Consider the following 20,315-nt stretch of genomic DNA (forward strand, 5'->3'; position numbering starts at 1 on the left):
CAAGAAACCAAAAAACAAAACTTTTCCTGTTCAATTTTTTTTTTTTTTTTTTGAGACGGAGTCTCTAGCTGTCTCCCAGGCTGGAGTGCAGTGGCTGGATCTCAGCTCACTGCAAGCTCCGCCTCCCGGGTTTACGCCATTCTCCTGCCTCAGCCTCCCGAGTAGCTGGGACTACAGGCGCCCGCCACCTCGCCCGGCTAGTTTTTGTTTTGTGTGTGTTTGTGTGTGTGTGTGTGTGTGTGTGTGTGTGTGTGTGTGTGTGTGTGTGTGTGTGTGTTTAGTAGAGACGGGGTTTCACCGCGTTAGTCGGGATGGGCTCGATCTCCTGACCTCGTGATCCGCCCGTCTCGGCCTCCCAAAGTGCTGGGATTACAGGCTTGAGCCACCGCGCCCAGCCCTCCTGTTCAATTTTTTTTTTTTTTTTTTTTTTTTTGAGACGGAGTCTTGCTCTGCTGCCCAGGCTGGAGTGCAGTGGCCGGATCTCAGCTCACTGCAAGCTCCGCCTCCCGGGTTCACGCCATTCTCCTGCCTCAGCCTCCCGAGTAGCTGGGACTACAGGCGCCCGCCACCTCGCCCAGGCTAGTTTTTTTTTTGTATTTTTTTTTTAGTAGAGACAGGGTTTCACCATGTTAGCCAGGATGGTCTCGATCTCCTGACCTCGTGATCCACCCGTCTCGGCCTCCCCAAGTGCTGGGATTACAGGCTTGAGCCACCGCGCCCGGCCCTCTTCAATTTTTAACAAAAAAGTCAGTTTTAAGAATTTAGGCTCTTTGCCAAAATACTGTTTTTCTGAAGTCCCCTAAACCAGATTTGATTAGTTGGTAATACTAATATCTTTCTCTGTGTGTGTGTGTGTATATATCTTTGTGTGTGTGTGTGTATATATATATATATCTTTGTGTGTGTGTATATATATATATATTTGTGTGTGTGTATATATATATATCTTTGTGTGTGTATAGAGAGAGAGAGAGACAGAGAGATCAAGTGTTCCTACTTCCCTATGCAAAACTGAGGAAACAAGTTAACCATCAAGACAACCTTAGCATTTAAATAAAGAGTAGTATTTATTGAAATTTATTTCTTGTTCGCTTCTTCTAGGTCAACCCAACACATTTCCAACAGTTGTTAATTCAATCCAGTTGATAACAGCAACTGTTGGGCATACATTTCATTTCCCAATCCCTCCTGACACATTTTATGACCAGGAAGATGGCAACTCGACCCACTTGACACTGGAAATAAAATCAGTAAATGAGTATCCTTCGGGCCCAGAAAGCTGGCTTCAATTTAATGTGACTCATCAAATACTGTATGGGTATCCCCTAGAACTGGATTTCCAATACTCCCCTCAGGAATTTCTTCTCTGTGCCACTGATTCCAGGGGCCTGGTTGCTCAGATGCCTTTGACTATTGAACTGAAACTACCCAGAAGTACTCCCTGCCATGCTTACACTCTGCGCACAAAAAAAGTTTCTACTCATTCATTAAAAGGAGAGAGAGGATTGGTTTATTTTTTGCTAAACTCGAGTAACCCTGAACAGACTGTATTAATTACCCTGAGACCAGGGTCTACTATTATAACCTGGTATAATAGGGCCTTATGTTTAGTTAACAGCAGTTCTCTGAAATGGTGTCCTAACAAAGAAATCCAGGAAATAATGTTTAAACTAAGGAGGCCTGATGGAAATGTCCATCCAAACTTTGTATATGCTATGCTGCCAGAATACAAAATTGGCACAGTTGAGAACATCACATATAGTGGAATCTGCCTTACTCTGGAGCTAGACAATGGGTTAACTGGAAACAGCATTGTAGCTTCATCTAACACAGAAACTAGTCCCTGGATTAGAAATGTGCTTCTGGCCTTGCTTTGGTAAGTACGTGTCTACTAGTTGTGGTAGCGGCAGCAGCAAGGGTAGCTTACCATTGCTGTAAGAGTTGTCAGACTTTTTTTGTTCCTCAGTCCCTGGTGTTTCAAGGAAGAACGCTAACAAGTAACACTGCCCAAGAAATGGATGTGCTAAGGCCCCGAAAGCCACCCATTCTGGAGTGTGAAGTTCCACCTTCCCCTCAGTTATGGAGAAGGTTACCACTGTCTTCTCAACATCAAGCTTACAGAGAAAATGTGATCACTGGCATGGAAACAAGAGCAGATATTTTTCCTACCTCCAAAATATCAACCCCTATTTCATTATGAAATGGATCTCATTAGTCAGAGGAAGAGTAAATAATGTCATCAGAAATCTAAATGCATCAACTAGTGTTCAAGAATTAGGACTAATCAATATGGAAATTAGGTAAAATCAACAATCAGATTGTCAAAAGATAAGCAATAATTTGTCCTCTGTGTTAACTGTATTAACATACTCCCAGTGAATTCTAATCAGTTATTTCCCCTTGAAAGCCTAGTCAATTATATCAGTTATATCCCCTTGAAAGCCTGGATAGTCAATTTATAATTGACTATCAATTATAAATTGGTGGCCATCACCCAGGCCACCACTACCATAAACAATTCATGTAATGATTCATCCATTATGGTCAGCAATGCCACCACTGGCAATCCCATCTCCAAATGTGAGAAGTGCTATAAACCACCAATGCAAGGCACTCATTACAACCCTCCACATAAAGGCATGATTAATTTAACAATAATAAATACACGAATAGGTTGATGTCCTACTATGTATGGACAAAGAATTATGGAATCTTTACCTCTTCGTTGTATTTTACCTTTTGCTTACAAACAAGCTCATGCCACTGTTCTAAAAATCCACACACTGGGTGATATAAAAAGACTACCAAAAAATAACAAAACTTCTCTCAATTCTCTTCTACCAAGCTACCACAACAGGCAAGAGCATTTTTTGTTACCGTATTTCTGAAACAGCTGACAACATTCATCATCCTCTACTTTAACTTCATTCATGTAACATTTTAATTGCTACAATTGTTTCTATTCCCACCATTCCATGGAAATGGCCTTTTGGAAGTCATTACCAGCATCCTGGTTGGCATGTCCAAATGCACTGTTTTAACTGTGTCTTCTGAACGTCTCTGCAGCTCCCATGGCAGGTTATCCCACCTCTTTGACCTTTTTTTTCCGTCTTCTGTCCCTTTAAACTTGATCCCCAAGGCCTGTTCCTGAACTTGGTAAGTACACAAACTGAAGGTGATTATTTATTTTAAAATAAGACAATATATTTTTTTAAATCTTCTAATCTAAAGAGTTTATTGTTTACTACCCCATTTCTTACTGAGAAATTATAGGGGCACTTAATATCACCTTTTCTCCTTTGGGTCTTTTCACTTTCAACTGATTCAAAACAGCTGTGGAATTAATTTAAAATGTTACAAATAAGAAAATTCCTAATTAAACACTAAATTAAATTTGTACCTTTCTTTAGGAGGAACTTGTTTCAATATACACAAGCTGCTAAATTTAGTTTCTATTGAATATTCAGACAGGATATAAAGACAAACATACATATTGTACCATAACAAATTGCCAATGTTCAATATACTTTGCATATAAAAATTGTAATTTCATGATTCAATCTAAGATGTTCATTTTAATCACTGAGATAGAAATCTCGATGAAATCAAACATCTTAAGAATAAATTCAGATCCTGGAATTTCCTAAATTAAGTCTAATGCTTCCCATCATTACGATATGGAAATTTTTAGATTTGCTCACATTTAGCAGCACCTCCGTAACAAAATTACCATTTGGATGCTTTTGTTCTCCACATATGTGAAATTACGCTAATGATTTTAATTGAAATGTGCCAGAAATAACAAAGCAAATAACTCAGTGCTTCATAAAACAATCTTAAAGTACTGTAAATTGTTTTGCTCTGAGGTAAGAGCACCTTAGTTCACTGTAAAGAATGCCAGTACTAAAGAATTCAAATATTGATGGTCCTCCAAAACCAAGCTGCGTATTGTTCAAGCTGATTCTTAATTCTTACCCAAAGCATTAATGTCAATGTTTGTATTAATAATTCTATGCAAGTTGTAATGATGGTTGCATGTCTATATGGTGATTTTGAACAATATTCCAATACACTGGAATTTTCTGGAGAAAAATCTCACTGTATTTATGATTGTGTGTAATTGTTTGTCAGACATACCATGTGATAGTAAGAGTGCTGTAAAAATTTTGCCTTATAGTTATAAAAATAACTTTCAGTCAGTAGAATGTTTTAATATAATTGAAAGTATATATATTCTCTGTTAGTGTAACTTTGGTTCCCACAATCATTAAGTCTGGACTTAAGATTCCAGTATAGATGAATGCTATGGTTTCCATGTTCTTATCAAAACTTGTGTCGAAACTTCATTGCCATTTTAACAGTATGAAGAGGTGGGATCTTTAAGAGATGATTAGTCTATGAGAGCTCCCACTCATGGATACATTAATGCCATTATCACAGGACTGGGTTAATTGTTGCAGGGGTGGGTTCCTGATAAAAGAATGGAGTTTGGCCCAATTTCCTCTCTCTGTCTCTCATGCTCACCCGCCCAACTGCCATGTTATGACACAGCACAAGGGCCTTCACCAGGAGTGGCCCCTTGATCTTGGACTTCCCAGCCTCTAGAACTTTGAGCTAAATAAATTTATTTCCTTTATAATTTACCCAGTCTGTGATATTGTTACAGCAGCAGAAAATGGAATAAAACCATGAGTGATAAATATTTTATAATTTACATTTTGTCCACTTCTCTTGATTAGTTAAATCCTCAATATGAACCACCTCCGGAGGGTGAGGTGGGTGTCCAAAGAACATCTAGTTAATCCTGCAGAATTGTTAGCTGGAGAGGCCAGGCATGGTGGTTCATGCCTGTAATCCCAGCACTTTGGGAGGCCAAGGCGGGTGGATCACGAGGTCAGGAGATCGAGACCATCCTGGCTAACACGGTGAAACCCTGTCCCTACTAAAAATACAGAAAATTAGCTGGGCATGGTGGTGGGCACCTCTAGTCCCAGTTACTTGGGAGGCTGAGGCAGGAGAATGGCATGAACCCAGGAGGCGGAGCTTACAGTGAGCTGAGATTGTGCTACTGCACTCCAGCCTGGGCGACAAAGTGAGACTCCATCTCAAATAATAATAATAACAACAATAATAATAATGATAATAATTATTGTTAGCTGGAGAGCCTATCAATCAACAACATGGAGTAATATAGAAAGCTACTGGCACAGTTCGAAATCCAGCCATAGAAATAGTCTCCCAGTTGGTAGAGCAAAGTAACAGGAGTTCACAAATAGTATACACAAATGGAGGCTGAAAAGTAGATATGACTGTCAACCAGTAGCATGGCCTTAGACCATGGAAAAGGAAGGAACATAAACTCAAGAGTAAAACAAGATCCCAGTCTTTGAAGATGGGTTGTGAAGGAAAGAACTCTGGATCAATAAATAAACCAGGGACCCCAAATGAAAGAAATGGACAGCACAAGACGAAAACTGTATAACAAGAATAAGATATAAAAGATCAGAGCAAGATGGCCGAATAGGAACAGTTCCGGTCTGTAGCTCCCAGTGAGACCAATGCAGAAGGCGGGTGATTTCTGCATTTCCAGCTGAGGTACCTGGTTCATCTCATTGGGACTGGTTAGACAGTGGGTACAGCCCATGGAAGTCAAGCAGAAGCAGGTTGGGGCACTGCCTCACCTGGGAAGTGCCAGGGGTCGAGGAACTCCCTCCCTTAGCCAAGGGAAGCTGTGAGGGACCCTGCCACGAGGACGGTGCTATCTGGCCCAGATTCTATGTTTTTCCCATGGTCTTCGCAGTCCACAGACCAGGAGATTCCCTCAGACACCTACGCCACCAGGGCCATGGGTTTCAAGCACAAAACTGGGCGGCTGTTTGGGCAGACCCTGAGCTAGTTACAGGAGGTTATTTTCATACCCCAGTGGCACCCGGAATGCCAGCAAAACAGAACCATTCACTTCCTGGAAAAGGGGCTAAAGCCAGGGAGCCAAGTGGTTTAGCTCAGCGAATCCTATCCCCACGGAGCGCAGCAAGCTAAGATCCACTGGTTTGAAATTCTCGCTGCCAATACAGCAGTCTGAAGTCGACCTGGGATGCTGAAGCTAGGTGCGGGGAGGGGCGTCTGTCATTCCTGAGGCTTGACTAGGCGGTTTTCCCCTCACAGTATAAACAAAGCTGCCTGGAAGTTCAAACTGGGCAGAGTCTACCACAGCTCCACAAAGCCACTGTAGCCAGACTGCTTCTCTAGATTCCTCCTCTCTGGGCAGGATATCTCTGAAAGAAAGGCAGCAGCCCCAGTCAAGGGCTTATAGATAAGACTTCCATCTCCCTGGGACAGAGCACCTGGGAGAAGGGGCAGCTGTGGGCACAGCTTCAGCAGACTTAAAGGTTCCTGCTTGCCGGCTCTGAAGAGAGCAGAGGTTCTCCCAGCACAGTGCTCGAGCTCTGCTAAGGGACACACTGCCTCCTCAAGTTGGTCCCTAACACCTATGACTCCTCACCAGGAGACATCTCCTAGCAGGGGTTAGCAGACACCTCATACAGGAGAGCTCCAACTGGTATGTGGTGGGTGGCCCTCTGGGATACAGCTTCTAGAGGCAGGAGCAGGCAGCAATCTTTGCTGTTCTGCAGCCTGCATTGGTGATGCCCAGGCAAACAGGGTCTGGAGTGAACCCCCAGCAAACTCCAGTAGACCTGCAGCAGAGAGGCCTGTTAAAAGGAAAACAAATAAACAGAAAGCAATAGCATCAACATCAACAAAAAGGATGACTACCCAAAAACTCCACCCAAAGGTTACCAACAGCAAAGACCAAAGGTAGATAAATCCACGAAGATAAGGAAAAATCAGCACAAAAAGGATGAAAATTCCAAAAACCAGAATGCCTCTTCTCCTCCAAAGGATCACAACTTCTCGCCAGCAAGGACACAAAACTGGATGGAGAATGAGTTTGAGGAACTGACAGAAGTAGGCTTCAGAATGTGGGTAATAACAAACTCCTCCAAGCTAAAGGAGCATTTCTAACCCAATGCAAGAAAGTTAAGAACCCTGATAAAAGGTTAGAGGAACTGCCAACTAGAATAACCAGTTTAGAGAAGAACATAAATCACCTGATGCAGCTGAAAAATACAGCACAAGAACTTTGTGAAGCATACACAAGTATCAATAGCCGAATCGATCAAGCAGAAGAAAGGATATCAAAGACTGAAGATCAACTTAAGGAAATAAAGTATGAAGATAAGATGAGAGAAAAAAGAATGAAAAGGAACAATCAAAGCCTCCAAGAAATATGAGACTATATGAAAAGACCAAACCTCTGTTTGATTGGTGTACCAATTGATTGAAAGTGATAGGGAGAATGGAACCAAGTTGGAAAACACACTTCAGGATATTATTCCAGAGAACTTCCCCAGCCTAGCAAGACAGGCCAACATTCAAATTCAGGAAACACAAAGAACATCACAAAGATACTCACTGAGAAGAACAACCCCAAGACACATAATCTTCAGATTCACCAAGGTTGAAATGAAGGAAAAAATGTTAAGGGCAGCCAGAGAGAAAGGTTGGGTTACCCACAAAGGGAAGCCCACCAGACTAACAGTGGATCTCTCTGCAGAAACCCTACAAGCCAGAAGAGAGTGGGGGCCAATATTCAACATTCTTAAAGAAAAGAATTTTCAAACCAGAATTTCATATCCAGCCAAACTAAGCTTCATAAGTGAAGAAGAAACAAAACCCTTTAGAGACAACCGAAAGCTGAGGGATTCTGTCACCACCAGTGGGCCTGCCTTACAAGACATCCTGAAAGAAGCACTAAATATGGAAAGGAGAAAACTGGGACCAGCCACTGTAAAAACAAATCAAACGGTAAAGACTATCAACACTATGAAGAAACTGCATCAACTAATGGGCAAAATAACCAGCTAGCATCATAATGACAGGATCAAATTCACACATAACAATATTAACCTTAAAAGTAAACGGGCTAAATGCCCCAATTAAAAGGCACAGACTGGCAAATTGGATAAAGAGTCAGGACCCATCAGTGTGCTGTATTCAGGAGACCCATCTCACATGCAAAGACACACACAGGCTCAAAATAAAGGGATGGAGGAAGATTTACCAAGCAAATGGAAAGCAAAAAAGGGCAGGGGTTGCAATCCTAGTGTCTGATAAAATAGACTTTAAACCAACAAAGATCAAAAAAGAAAAAGGACACTACATAATGGTGGTAAAGGGATCAATGCAACAAGAAGAGCTAACTATCCTAAATATATATGCATCTAATACAGGAGCACCCAGATTTATAAAGCAAGTTCTTAGACACCCACAAAGATACTTAGACTCCCACACAATAATAGTGGGAGACTTTAACACCCCATTGTCAACATTAGACAGATCAACAAGACAGAAAATTAACAAGGATATTCAGGACTTGAACTCAGCTCTGGACCAACTGGACCTAATAGACATCTACAAGACTCTCCACCTCAAATCAACAGAATATACATTATTCTCAGCACCATATCACACTTATTCTAAAACTGACCACATAATTGGCAGTAAAACACTCCTCAGCAAATGCAAAAGAATGGAAATCATAACAAACTATCTCTCAGACCACAGTGCAATCAAATTGGAACTCAGGATTAAGAAAGTCACTCAAAACCGCACAGCTACACGGAAACTGAACAACTTGCTCCTGAATGACTACTGGGTACATAACAAAATTAAGGCAGAAATAAATAAGTTCTTTGAAACCAATGAGAACGAAGACAGAATGTACCAGAATCTCTGGGACACAGCTAAAGCAGTGTTTGGAAGGAAATTTAAAGCACTAAATGCCCACAAGAAAAAGCCGGAAAGATCTAGAATCGACACCCTAACATCACAATTAAAAGAACTACAGAAGCAAAAGCAAACAAATTCAAAAACTAGTAGAAGATAAGAAATAACTAAGATCAGAGCAGAACTGAAGGAGACAGAGACATGAAAAACTCTTCAAAAAAAATGAATGAATCCAGGAGGTGGTTTTTTGAAAAGATCAACAAAATTGATAGATCGCTAGCCAGACTAATAAAGAAGAAAAGAGAGAAGAATCCAATAGACACAATAAAAAATGATAAAGGGGAACCACTGATCCCACAGAAATACAAACTACCATCAGAGAATACTATAAACACCTCTATCCAAATAAACTAGAAAATCTAGAAAAACTGGAAAAATTCCTAAACACATACACCCTCCCAAGACTAAACCAGGAAGAAGTTGAATCCCTGAATAGTCCAATAAGCTCTGAAATTAAGGCAGTAATTAATAGCCTACCAACCATAAAAAGCCCAGGACCAGATGGATTCACAGCTGAATCCTACTATAGAGAGGAGCTGGTAACATTCCTTCTGAAACTATTCCAAACAACAGAAAAAGAGGGACTCCTCCCTAACTCATTTTATGAAGCCAGCATCATCCTGATACTGAAACCTGGCAGAGACACAACAAAAGAAGAAAATTTCAGGCCAATATCCCTGCTGAACATTGATGTGCAAATCCTCAATAAAACACTGGCAAACCAAATCCAGCAGCATATTAAAAAGCTTATTCACCACAATCAAGTCGACTTCATTCCTGGGATGCAAGGCTGGTTCAACATACGCATATCAATAAATGTAATCCATCACATAAACAGAACCAATGACAAAAACCATGATTATTTCAATAGATGCAGAAAAGGCCTTTGATAAAATTCAACACTCCTTCATGCTAAAAACAGGTATTGATGGAACCTATCTCAGAATTAATAGGAGCTATTTATGACAAACCCACAGCCCATGTTATACTGAATGGGCAAAAGCTGGAAGCATTCCCTTTGAAATCTGGTACAAGACAAGGATGCCCTCACTCACCACCTCCTATTCAACACAGTATTACAAGTTCTGGCCAGGGGAATCAGGCAAGAGAAAGAAATAAAGCATATTCAAATAGGAAGAGAGAAAGTCAAATTATCTCTGCAAATTACATGATTGTATATTTAAAAAACCCCATCGTCTCAGCCCAAAAACTCCTTAAGCTGATAGGCAACTTCAGCAAAGTCTCAGGATACAAAATAAATGTGCGAAAACCACAAACATTCCTAAACACCAATAACAGACAAACAGAAAGCCAAAGCATGAGCAAACTCCCATTCACAATTGCTACAAAGCAAACAAATTACCTAGGAATACAACTTACAAGGGATATGATGAACCTCTTCCAAGAAGAACTACAAACTACTGCTCAAGGAAATAAGAGAGGACACAAATAAATGGAAAAACATTTCATGCTCATGGATAGGAAGAATCAATATTGTGAAAATGGCCACACCTCCTAACGTAATTTATTGATTCAATGCTATTCCCATCAAGCCACCATTGATTTTCTTCACAGAATTAGAAAAAAACTACTTTAAATTTTATATGGAACCGAAAAAGAGGCTGTATAGCCAAGACAATCCTAAGTAAAAAGAACAAAGGTGGAGGTGTCACGTTACCTGACTTCAGACTCTATTACAAGGCTACAGTAACCAAAACAGCATGGTACTGGTACCAAAACAGATACATAGACCAACAGGACAGAACAGAGCCCTCAGAAATAACACCACACATCTACAACATTCTGATCTTTGACACACCTGACACAAACAAACAATGGGGAAAGGATTCTCTATTTAATAAATGGTGCTAGGAAAACTGGCAAGCCATATGCAGAAAACTGAAACTGGACCCCTTCCTTACACCTTATACAAAAATTAACTCAAGATGGATTAAAGATTTAAATGTAAGAACTAAAACCATAAAAACCCTAGAGGAAAACCAAGGCAAGACTATTCAGGACATAGGCATGGGCAAGGACTTCATGACTAAAACATCAAAAGCAATGGCAACAAAAGCCAAAATTGACAAATGGGATCTAATTAAAGAGCTTCTGCACAGCAAAAGAAACTACATCAGAGTGAACAGGCAACCTACAGAATGGGAGAAAGTTTTTGCAATCTATCCATTGAACAAAGGGCTAATATACAGAATCTACAAGGAACTTAAACAAATTTACAAGAAAAAAAACAACCCCATCAAAAAGTGGGCGAAGAATATGAACAGACACTTTACAAAAGAAGACATTTATGTGGCCAACAAACATATGAAAAAAAGCTCATGATCACTGGTCATTAGAGAAATGCAAAGCAAAACCACAATGAGATACCATCTCACACCAGTTATAATGTCGATCATTGAAAGTCAGGAAATAACAGATGCTAGAGAGAATGTGGAGAAATAGGAACACTTTTACACTGTTGGTGGGCATGTAAATTAGTTCAACCATTGTGGAAGACAGTGTGGCGATTCCTCAAGGATCTAGAACCAGAAATACCATTTGACTCAGCAATCCCATTACTGGGTATACACCCAAAGGATTAAAAATCATTCTGCTATAAAGACACATGCACACATATGTTTATTGCAGCACTATTCACTATAGCAAAGACTTGGAACCAACCCAAATGCCCATCAATGTTAGACTGGATAAAGAAAATGTGGCACATATACACCATGGAATACTATGCAGCCAGAAAAAAGGATGAGTTCATGTCCTTTGCAGGGACACGGATGAAGCTGGAAACCATCCGTGGTTTCCAGGAACAGAAAATCAAATACTGCATGCTCTCACTCATAAGTAGGAGTTGAACAATGAGAACATATGGGCACAGGGAGGGGAACATTACACACCGGGACCTACTGGCGGGGTGGGGGACAAGGGGAGGGATAAGATAAGGAGAAATACCTAATGCAGATGACAAGTTGATGGGTGCAGCAAACCACCATGGCACACGTATACCTATGTAACAAACCTGCACGTTCTGGACGTGTATCCCAGAACTTAAAGTAAAATAAATAAATAAAAGGTCAGAGCCCATTGAAATGTAAATATGATCTATTAATTAGCTATTGAGATACAGTTTCTTCAACCCCACAAGTCTAAGATGCTAATTAGGCCTGGCCCTGCCTATGTATGGTTTGTGTCAGTGTATATCTAAACACAGTGGAATTGAGTAAAAGTAGCTCTATCTTAGGGAAGAGGGCTGAGAACGAGACAGGAGTTAATAAAGGAAAGTAATGTCAATTTCACCAGGCTGACCTGGAAGCCTGCTGAACCCCTGTGTAAAGACCAGTTGTTTTTTTTTTTTTTTTTCAGTAGAAAATACTGAGTCTGTATAAAGAGCTTCCTTTCTCTAATAAACACTCACGGAAAAAAATGGCAAACTTACAATTAGCATTTAACATTGAAATAACCTACCACTTGTAACACATTATAAACTTCTAGATGAAGAAGCGCAGGAAAAAGGCCCAAGAAACATATAACATATAACCATGACATTTCTGAGAAATGAGACTAAGATTCATCCAGAGATAAAAACAACCTAGTAACTTTCCTTGCTTCTAAATCTGTGAAGTGATTTCCTTTATGCTTCTCTTTAAGAAAAGCAAATAGATGGAAAATATTAGCAGAAAAACATAAAGAGTAAAATTACCCAATAGTAGTAAATATAAAATTACACAACCTACCTGAAAACTGTACTTTTAAATGGATAAGAACACATATGCAAAATAACTTAAAACAAAATAAAAACAATGTTCTTTTTAAGAAAAGCACAATATATGATGCGGTTTAATAAGAAAGATTTTATATTAAGTATTGCAAATCTTAAACTCTCATCAAATTTTTAAAAATTCCTATAGGTTGTTTTCAGTCATTAAGTGACTAAAGTGTTTTCTAAAGGAATTCTCAAATGTTCTGCATGTCAAATATTTTAATAGTTTTATTTGGCAAAGAGAAGCCTAAGAATTTTTTTAAAAACATTTCCAGAGAGAACACTTTATACCATAAAATAAACTTGTATAATTTGGGAGGGCAAATCATCTCAAATGTATATTTTTGAATTATGTGCCAATTTTATAATTAGTACAAAAATGATAGCTGAAATATTTTAAAAATGTAAAAACCAGTCCAGGCAACATAACTATACAATCTTGCTGTAAAAGTACTTATATCGAATTCCACCCAAAATATTTTTGCAATATACTAAATTTAGTTCTTCAAGTCACTCTTCACTGCCGGCTGGCTTTTCCATTTTCTGGTGTCTCCATCCTGAAAATAGGAGGAAAAAATGAGTTGATAAAATAAATATTCATTAACATTTTTGTCTCCTTAATTATCTACCTTTCACATGAAACTTAATATATTCACAGAACAGAACATCAGCATTTTAGGAAAAGACTAACGTTAGGGTTCCTCTAGCTAGGCCAACTTCATTTTACAGTGAAAATTGAGGCCCTGAGAGACTAAGTGACCTTCCCAAGGTCACATGTCAAAGGCTACTGGTTTTTGTTTGTTTGACTATACCACACTCTCCCTTTCCAAGCAAAACTAAGGAAAAAATCTCTACGATTTAGTCAAGAATTTACTTCCTTTTGCACTAAATAAATGTATTTCTACCAACAAATTTTTAAGAGGATTTCGTCTGAAAAAAAAAAAAATCAAAATAATCAGATCTGAGATTATTATAATCAATATTCTTAATATTGTATTCCTTAATAGGAAAACATTTCCCTCTGTTATTATACAGAGATTGGTATTATATCCTAAGTGGTATGATTTTTCCCTCTATAATGTTTACTAAGCATTGAAAAGAAATGCTCTAAGGAGTAAATACTTTCAGGGTTACAATCAATATAATTGAGCCTTTTACAAGCAAAAATCAAAGAGGTTAATTTTTTCTCCTTATGGGGAACATGTATTAGTTCAAAATATTAGTAATAAAAAAATTGCTGATTATTACAAATAAGCAACGTTTGTTAAGGTACTGTACAGGCAATTGACAAAACCAATTTTGACAATAAATAACACAAACCCATTTTCCTCTTTAAGATGTTGATACAGTTCAGCTCTGTTATTAACAGAGTTCAAACGTCCAGCAAATTCCTGATGTTTTCTGGAATTGGCAGTATTGATTCTATTACTCCACAAGGATAATAAGGACACTGGCCCTGGTGTTATATTTAAAAGGAAGAAAAAAAAAGACAGAATAATTTATTACTTCCGAATTTACAATTTACACTTACCTTTAATTCTGTTGTTCATTTGACACAATTAAGGCAGTTAATTCTGTAGTTCATTTTACACAATTAAGGCAACCATTTTCCTCTTATTCTGAAATTAATGTGTTTCAGGGTCCCCAAGAGCAACCACTAGGTCAGTGATTGATGGAAGGACTCAAATGACTACATGTAAAGTTATACTCCTGGTTAAGAATGATTACAGCAATACAGTAAGGAGACACAGCTAGGTCAGTAAGCAGAAGAATCACATGAGGTGGAGACTGGCAGAGTCCATTTGCAGGATTCCCATGCTCACTCTCTCCAATGAGTTTTATGCAGAGTGCATACTACCTCCATAGGCAAACATGCAGCCACACGTGTGCAATATTTCTGCCAGGAAAGTCTGTTTGAGTAGAGTCCAGGGTTTTTATTGGGGGCTGATCAGGTGAGTATTCTCTACCTAACCATAACGACCAAAGTTCCAGACTTTCAGAAGGGAAGCAGGTGTTCAGTTCATTATCTAGGCAACATCTCAAAAGCCAAGTTTCCAGATGCCAGCCAAGAGCCAAACCTGCAAGCAGGCTTTTCTAATTATAATAGTCTCAGGCCTGCTATGTTAACTCTTTCCTGCACAATATGATAAGGCAAAAGAATTACAAGAGCCAAAACAATTTCGAAAAAGAAGAAAAAAGAAGATTCTTACTTCCTCATTACAAGACTTAATTTGAAGTGACTGTGACAGTACTGGATTGGTGAAAGGATGGCCACATAAACCAATAGAATATAAAGAAGAATCCAGAAGCAGACTGCCACATACACAGTCAACAAATTTCTGATCAATGTACAATACTTCAATGAAGAAAAGATAATCTTTTCAATAAATGCTGGTGGAACATTAGGACATTGTATGCAAAAGGATTAATATTGACCCATACTTTGTACCTTATAGAAAATAACTCAAAAATTGATCATGGCCAAAATGTAAATCTAAAATTACAGAACTCCTATAAGAAAAATCAGCATTTGTGACCTTGGGTTAGATTTCTAACATGTAACACCTAAAGCATAATCATAAAAGCAAAAATGGATATATTTGACTTCATCAAAATACAAAGCTTCTGCTGTGCAAAAGTCATCGTTTAAGAGAAGAACAAGCCACAGACTGGGTGAAAATACTTGCAAATCACATATCCAACACAGAACTTGTATCCAGATAAATAAATCCACTAATAAGAAAACAAACAATTCAATTTAAAAATGTACAAAATATTTTAATGGACCTTTCACCCAAGAAGATAGATAAAAAATAAGCAAAGGAAAAGAGTTTTACCATCATTAATCATGAGAGAAACGTAAATTAAAACACCAATGAAATATCACTATATACCTTATAGGATGAAAAACAAAAACAAAACAAAAACAGTAACCCTGACAACAGTAAGTGGACAAGGATGCAGAACACCCAGAACTCTCATACACTGGTGGTGGGAATGCAAAATGGTACCACCACTTTGGAAAAATAAGTTGGCAGTTTCTTATAAAATTAGTCATTATAATACTATGTGAAAAAAGCCAATCTCAAAGGGTGGCATGACATTTTCTTTCATTTATAAGACATTCTGAAAAATTATAGGGAGCACGATTATAGGAAGAGAAAACATATCAGTGGTTACCAGGGACTGGGGAGAAGGAGAGTGAAGGATGACTACAAAGGGTCAATACAAGGAAATCTTTTCAGGTGACAGACTGTTGTGTACCCTGATTGTGGTGGTGGTATGTATTGTCTAAACTCACAGAACTGTACATCAAAAAGAGCTAATATTATCATATATATTTAAAAATTCTTATTTTTCTTATTATAAAACTAATACGCGTTCATGAGAATAAATTTAGAAAACAATAAAACACATAAAGGAGGATATAAAATCATCCTAATGCCACTGCTCTAACAACTAAAAATTTTACTCTTTTTTCCAGTGCCAATCTATATCAACAAATGTTTTCTTTTTTGTTTTGTTTTGTTTTGTTACTGCATCATACAAAGACAGCTGAATAGACGTTTGCCAAATCTAGACGGCACATTTGGAATAGCCCAACCTTAAGTGCAGTGTATACAGCAGGCACAAAATTCACTTTGGGGAGGCCTGGGAAGTCATCTTCCAAAGCAGATAAAACTGAGGTATAATAAAAGGCCCAGATAAGTTGCTGATCAGAAGAGATATGCAATTTAGGTTATAAAATAGAATGAAAGAAAAAACAAACACTTTTCAAATACCAGGCTCAAACAGAAAGTTACAAGGAAAGGCAGTAATGTGCAATCAAGTTGCTTCTCATATGAGCTATTCCACATATTTCTATGGTGAAAAGCATCAGGGATCCATTTAATTTAATGGTAGCTGATATTTCATCTAAGTGACAAGCTAGTACATACGTGTATGAAAACTTAAAATTGAGATCACAGTACATATGTTTATGTAACCTGCTTTAAAAAAACTTACTCATTTACATATTCATTCAATAATTATTCTTGGGCTATATAAATACCACCCTGTGGGGGCTAGACGTGGTAACTCATGCCTGTAATCCCAGCACTTTGGGAGGCTGAGGCAGGCAAATCACCTGAGGTCAGGAGTTCGAGACCAGCCTGGCCAACATGGTGAAACCCTGTCTCTACTGAAAATATAAAAATCAGCCGGGCACGGTGGCAGGCACCTGTAATCCCAGCTACTCGGGAGGCCGAGGCAGGAGAATCACTCGAACCCAGGAGGCAGAGGCTGCAGTGAGCTGAGACAGTGCCATTGCATTCCACCCTGGGCAACAAGAGTGGACTCCGTCTCAATAAATAAATAAATACATACATACCAGCCTATGGACACACCATTATTCAGTCATTTTCTTACTAATATGGCTTTTAGTTGCTTGCAATTTTTGCCAGTATAAATACTCTTTGTTTTTTTTTTGAGACTGAGTCTTACTCTGTCGCCCAGGCTGGAGTGCAGTGGCACGATCTTGGCTCACTGCAATCTCCACCTCAGTAATACTCCTTGAGAGTTCTATTTGCCAAGCAATGCTGAAACACTGTTTAGAGTATACCTAAATTTCCCATCCTAATGAACAGTGGTATATTTTGTCATATGAGAAACAATTTATCAAAAAACATCTATTTAAATCTTATTATTTTCTGGGCCCTCTAGCAAATGCCTGAAAGGCAAATATAATAAGATCACCTCAAGGATGATCTCTGGTTTCAAAGAAACTAGTGAACTGAAGAATATCATATGTATCACTATATATATACACTATAACAAGCATATCAAAAACAAATAAGCCTGCCTTCTCCCTAGGATGAGCTGCCAATATTCATAAGCTGGTTCTACTGCCTTAGGAGAGGCACAGTGGCAGGACATCAGGTAGTCTAATGATGGCATACCATTACACATGTATCCTAAAAAGACTAAATCTAGTTTGCCTTCAAGATAACTAAGGCCTAGAATGATTTCAGGAGCTGCCAATCCCAAATCATATCCTTGGTGCCTAGAATTCCTTCAAGAGGAAACTAAACTTTTAACCTATAAGTAAGAGATTAAGAGGCTTTACAGTGAAAATATTGTTTATAATTATAACTACACTAAAACTCAAACATATTTTAATATAGCAATAAAAGAGTGATAATACATTATTTCTAGGTTTAGTAAGAGTTTAGGGTAAAAGAGTTTGTATTCAATATACCAGCTCTTACTATAGTATCAGGAACATAAACAGATTCAAGTTTATATATTTAAAATTTCTTAAAACACAAACTTTATATGCTTATTTTCCAAAGGCTTCATTAATGAAAGTATGACACTACTTGTTTTTGTTTTTAACACTGACAAACATATTTACTGCCTACATTCTCTAAGGCTGTGATATGGTTTGGCTGTGTGCCCACCCAAATTTCCATGCTGTTCTTGTGACAGTGAGTGAGTTCTCACTAGATCTGATGGTTTTATAAGGGGCTTCCTCTGCCTTTGCTCTGCCCTTCTCCTTGCTGCCGCCACGTGAAGAAGGACGTGTTTGCTTCTCCTTCTGCCATGACTGTAAGTTTTCTGAGGCCTCCCAGCCATGCTGGAACTGTGAGTCAATTAAACCTCTTTCCTTTAAAAATTACCCAGTCTCAGGTATGTCTTTATTAGCAGCATGACACTGGACTAATACAGGCTGTAAAGAGAGAATCTCCTAAACAGCATCCATGAATACCTAAGAACTCTTCCTCACATACACACAACAATATTAAATAACACTGTACAAAACAGAGCTTCATTGGAAAACTTTTTTTTTTTTTTCCTGAGACAGAGTCTTGCTCTGTTGCCCAGGCTGAAGTGCAATGGTGCGATCTTGGCTCACTGCAACCTCTGCCTCCTAGGTGCAAGTGATTCTCCTGCCTCAGCCTCCTGAGTAGCTGGGATTACAGGTGTGTGCCACCATGCCCAGCTAATTTTTATATTTTTAGTAGAGGTGGGGTTTCATCATGCTGGCCAGGCTGGTCTTTAACTTCTGACCTCAGGTGATCTGCCTGCCTCGGCCTCCCAAAGTGCTGGGATTACAGGGGTGAATCACCACACCCAGCCTGGAAAACTGTTTATAAAGCTAGTTACCACAGCTGTACCTTACCTTTTGATTTTTCCACTTGTGGAGTTTCATCCATTTCAACAAGGGGTTTTTTGTTTGGAGGTTCTGGGGAATCAGGCGAATCTTTTATAATCTCAGCTTCAGCCAAGTCTTCTTTTCCACGCTCTAAGATTCCTTTTAATCTTTTAGAGGGACAAATAATGAAATGTAAAGTTTAAATTTTTAGAAGTCTAAAAATGGTCTAATAATTAAACTATCTTTGCATATCAACCTTTATAGAAGATGGTTAATCTCATAAAATAAACCTAGGGACTAATCAAAAACTTCAATCTAAAACCAGGTAACAGAAATTAATCAATTAAATACAAGTTTCCCTTTTCCTTCATAATAACAATGTAACAATTCAGGAATTAGCTGTAAAATATATAAAAAAAGAATACTTAAATTAAAATTTAAAAGGTAGGAAATGATGTGATCTTCAGAAGAAATTGCACAATTTTGATTTTTAAAGATATGAACAAAATACTGAATTTCAAATTACAAATAAGTTTAATAAGTTTATCCCCATTTATTCTCTAGTCTATGTATTGTGCAGATGTATTTATGTTCTACAAATCAGAAACTTAACTCTAAGCTTTTATAGAGTTTCATCAGAGAACAAAAACACTTGCAAAATACACAAGAGTGTACTTGAAGCCCAGTGGGATCTGAATGACAGTACTTTTTCCCTCTTACGGTGAGCCAGTTTTGTTTCAGAAGCTCAGTAGCCCTAAGGAAAACATGAGCTTCTAAAGTCAAAGAGAATAAAAGTATTCTATTATTAATGGATAAAATTATAGGATTTCCAGAATTAGCTTCAAAGTATTCCTATGGGGGTAGTGGTGAAGGTAGTGGATGAAGATATATATGAAATAAGATCTGCCATGAATTGTTAATCATTGAAAGTAGATGATGAGTAACTATCTGTTCTATTGCTACATATGTTTGAAATTTTCCATCATAAAAAGATGTGTTTTTGGTCAGTTGCAGTGGCTCATGCCTGTAATCCCAAGCACTTGGGGAAGCCAAGGTGGGCAGATCTCCTGAGGTCAGGAGATCGAGACCAGCCTAGGCAACATGGTGAAACTCCCTCTCTACCACAAATACAAAAAATTGGCTAGGCATGGTGGTGTACACCTATAATCCCAGCTACGTGAGAGGCTGAGGCATGAGAATCACTTGAACCCAGGAGGCAGAGGCTGCAGTGAATCGAGATCATGCCACTGCATTCCAGCTGGGGTAATAGAGTGAGACTCTGTCTCAAAAAAATAAATAAAAATTAATTAATTTTAAAAAAGTTACCTGGTGTTGGTCTGATTTCTGGCAAGGGGATAGAGGATATAGCCAGCTGATAACGCTATTTCTATTTATAAGCCTTTATTACTTTTATGTTTTTTTCAGATTTAACTTTGACATCATAATATAAATCACAAACCAAAGGAAAAGAGTATACTATTAAGGAACATTTTCAGAATGGACTGTATGCTTTTCTGTGCTTCCAAGGCCATCCTATGCCTATTTTTAAAATAGCACCTT

General features: G+C 38.4%; 1 protein-coding gene across 5 annotated transcripts in view; it reads right to left on the reverse strand.

Annotated features, from left to right (window-relative positions):
• Positions 1-12,826: 12,826 nt before the first annotated feature.
• INTS13 (integrator complex subunit 13) overlaps positions 12,827-20,315 on the reverse strand; it is a 32,712-nt gene continuing 25,223 nt past the window's right edge. For all 5 annotated transcript variants that reach the window (XM_030938667.1, XM_010379855.2, XM_030938668.1 and 2 more), the window contains 3 exons: positions 18,783-18,922; positions 13,943-14,078; positions 12,827-13,179 (listed from right to left, as the gene is read on the reverse strand). In XM_030938667.1, the coding sequence (XP_030794527.1) occupies positions 13,140-13,179; positions 13,943-14,078; positions 18,783-18,922 (316 nt within the window). In that variant the 3' untranslated portion in view covers positions 12,827-13,139. The remainder of the gene's footprint in view (positions 13,180-13,942; positions 14,079-18,782; positions 18,923-20,315) is intronic.

Source organism: Rhinopithecus roxellana, chromosome 10 (genome assembly GCF_007565055.1).
Source record: "Rhinopithecus roxellana isolate Shanxi Qingling chromosome 10, ASM756505v1, whole genome shotgun sequence".
Taxonomy (NCBI): Eukaryota; Metazoa; Chordata; class Mammalia; order Primates; family Cercopithecidae; genus Rhinopithecus; species Rhinopithecus roxellana.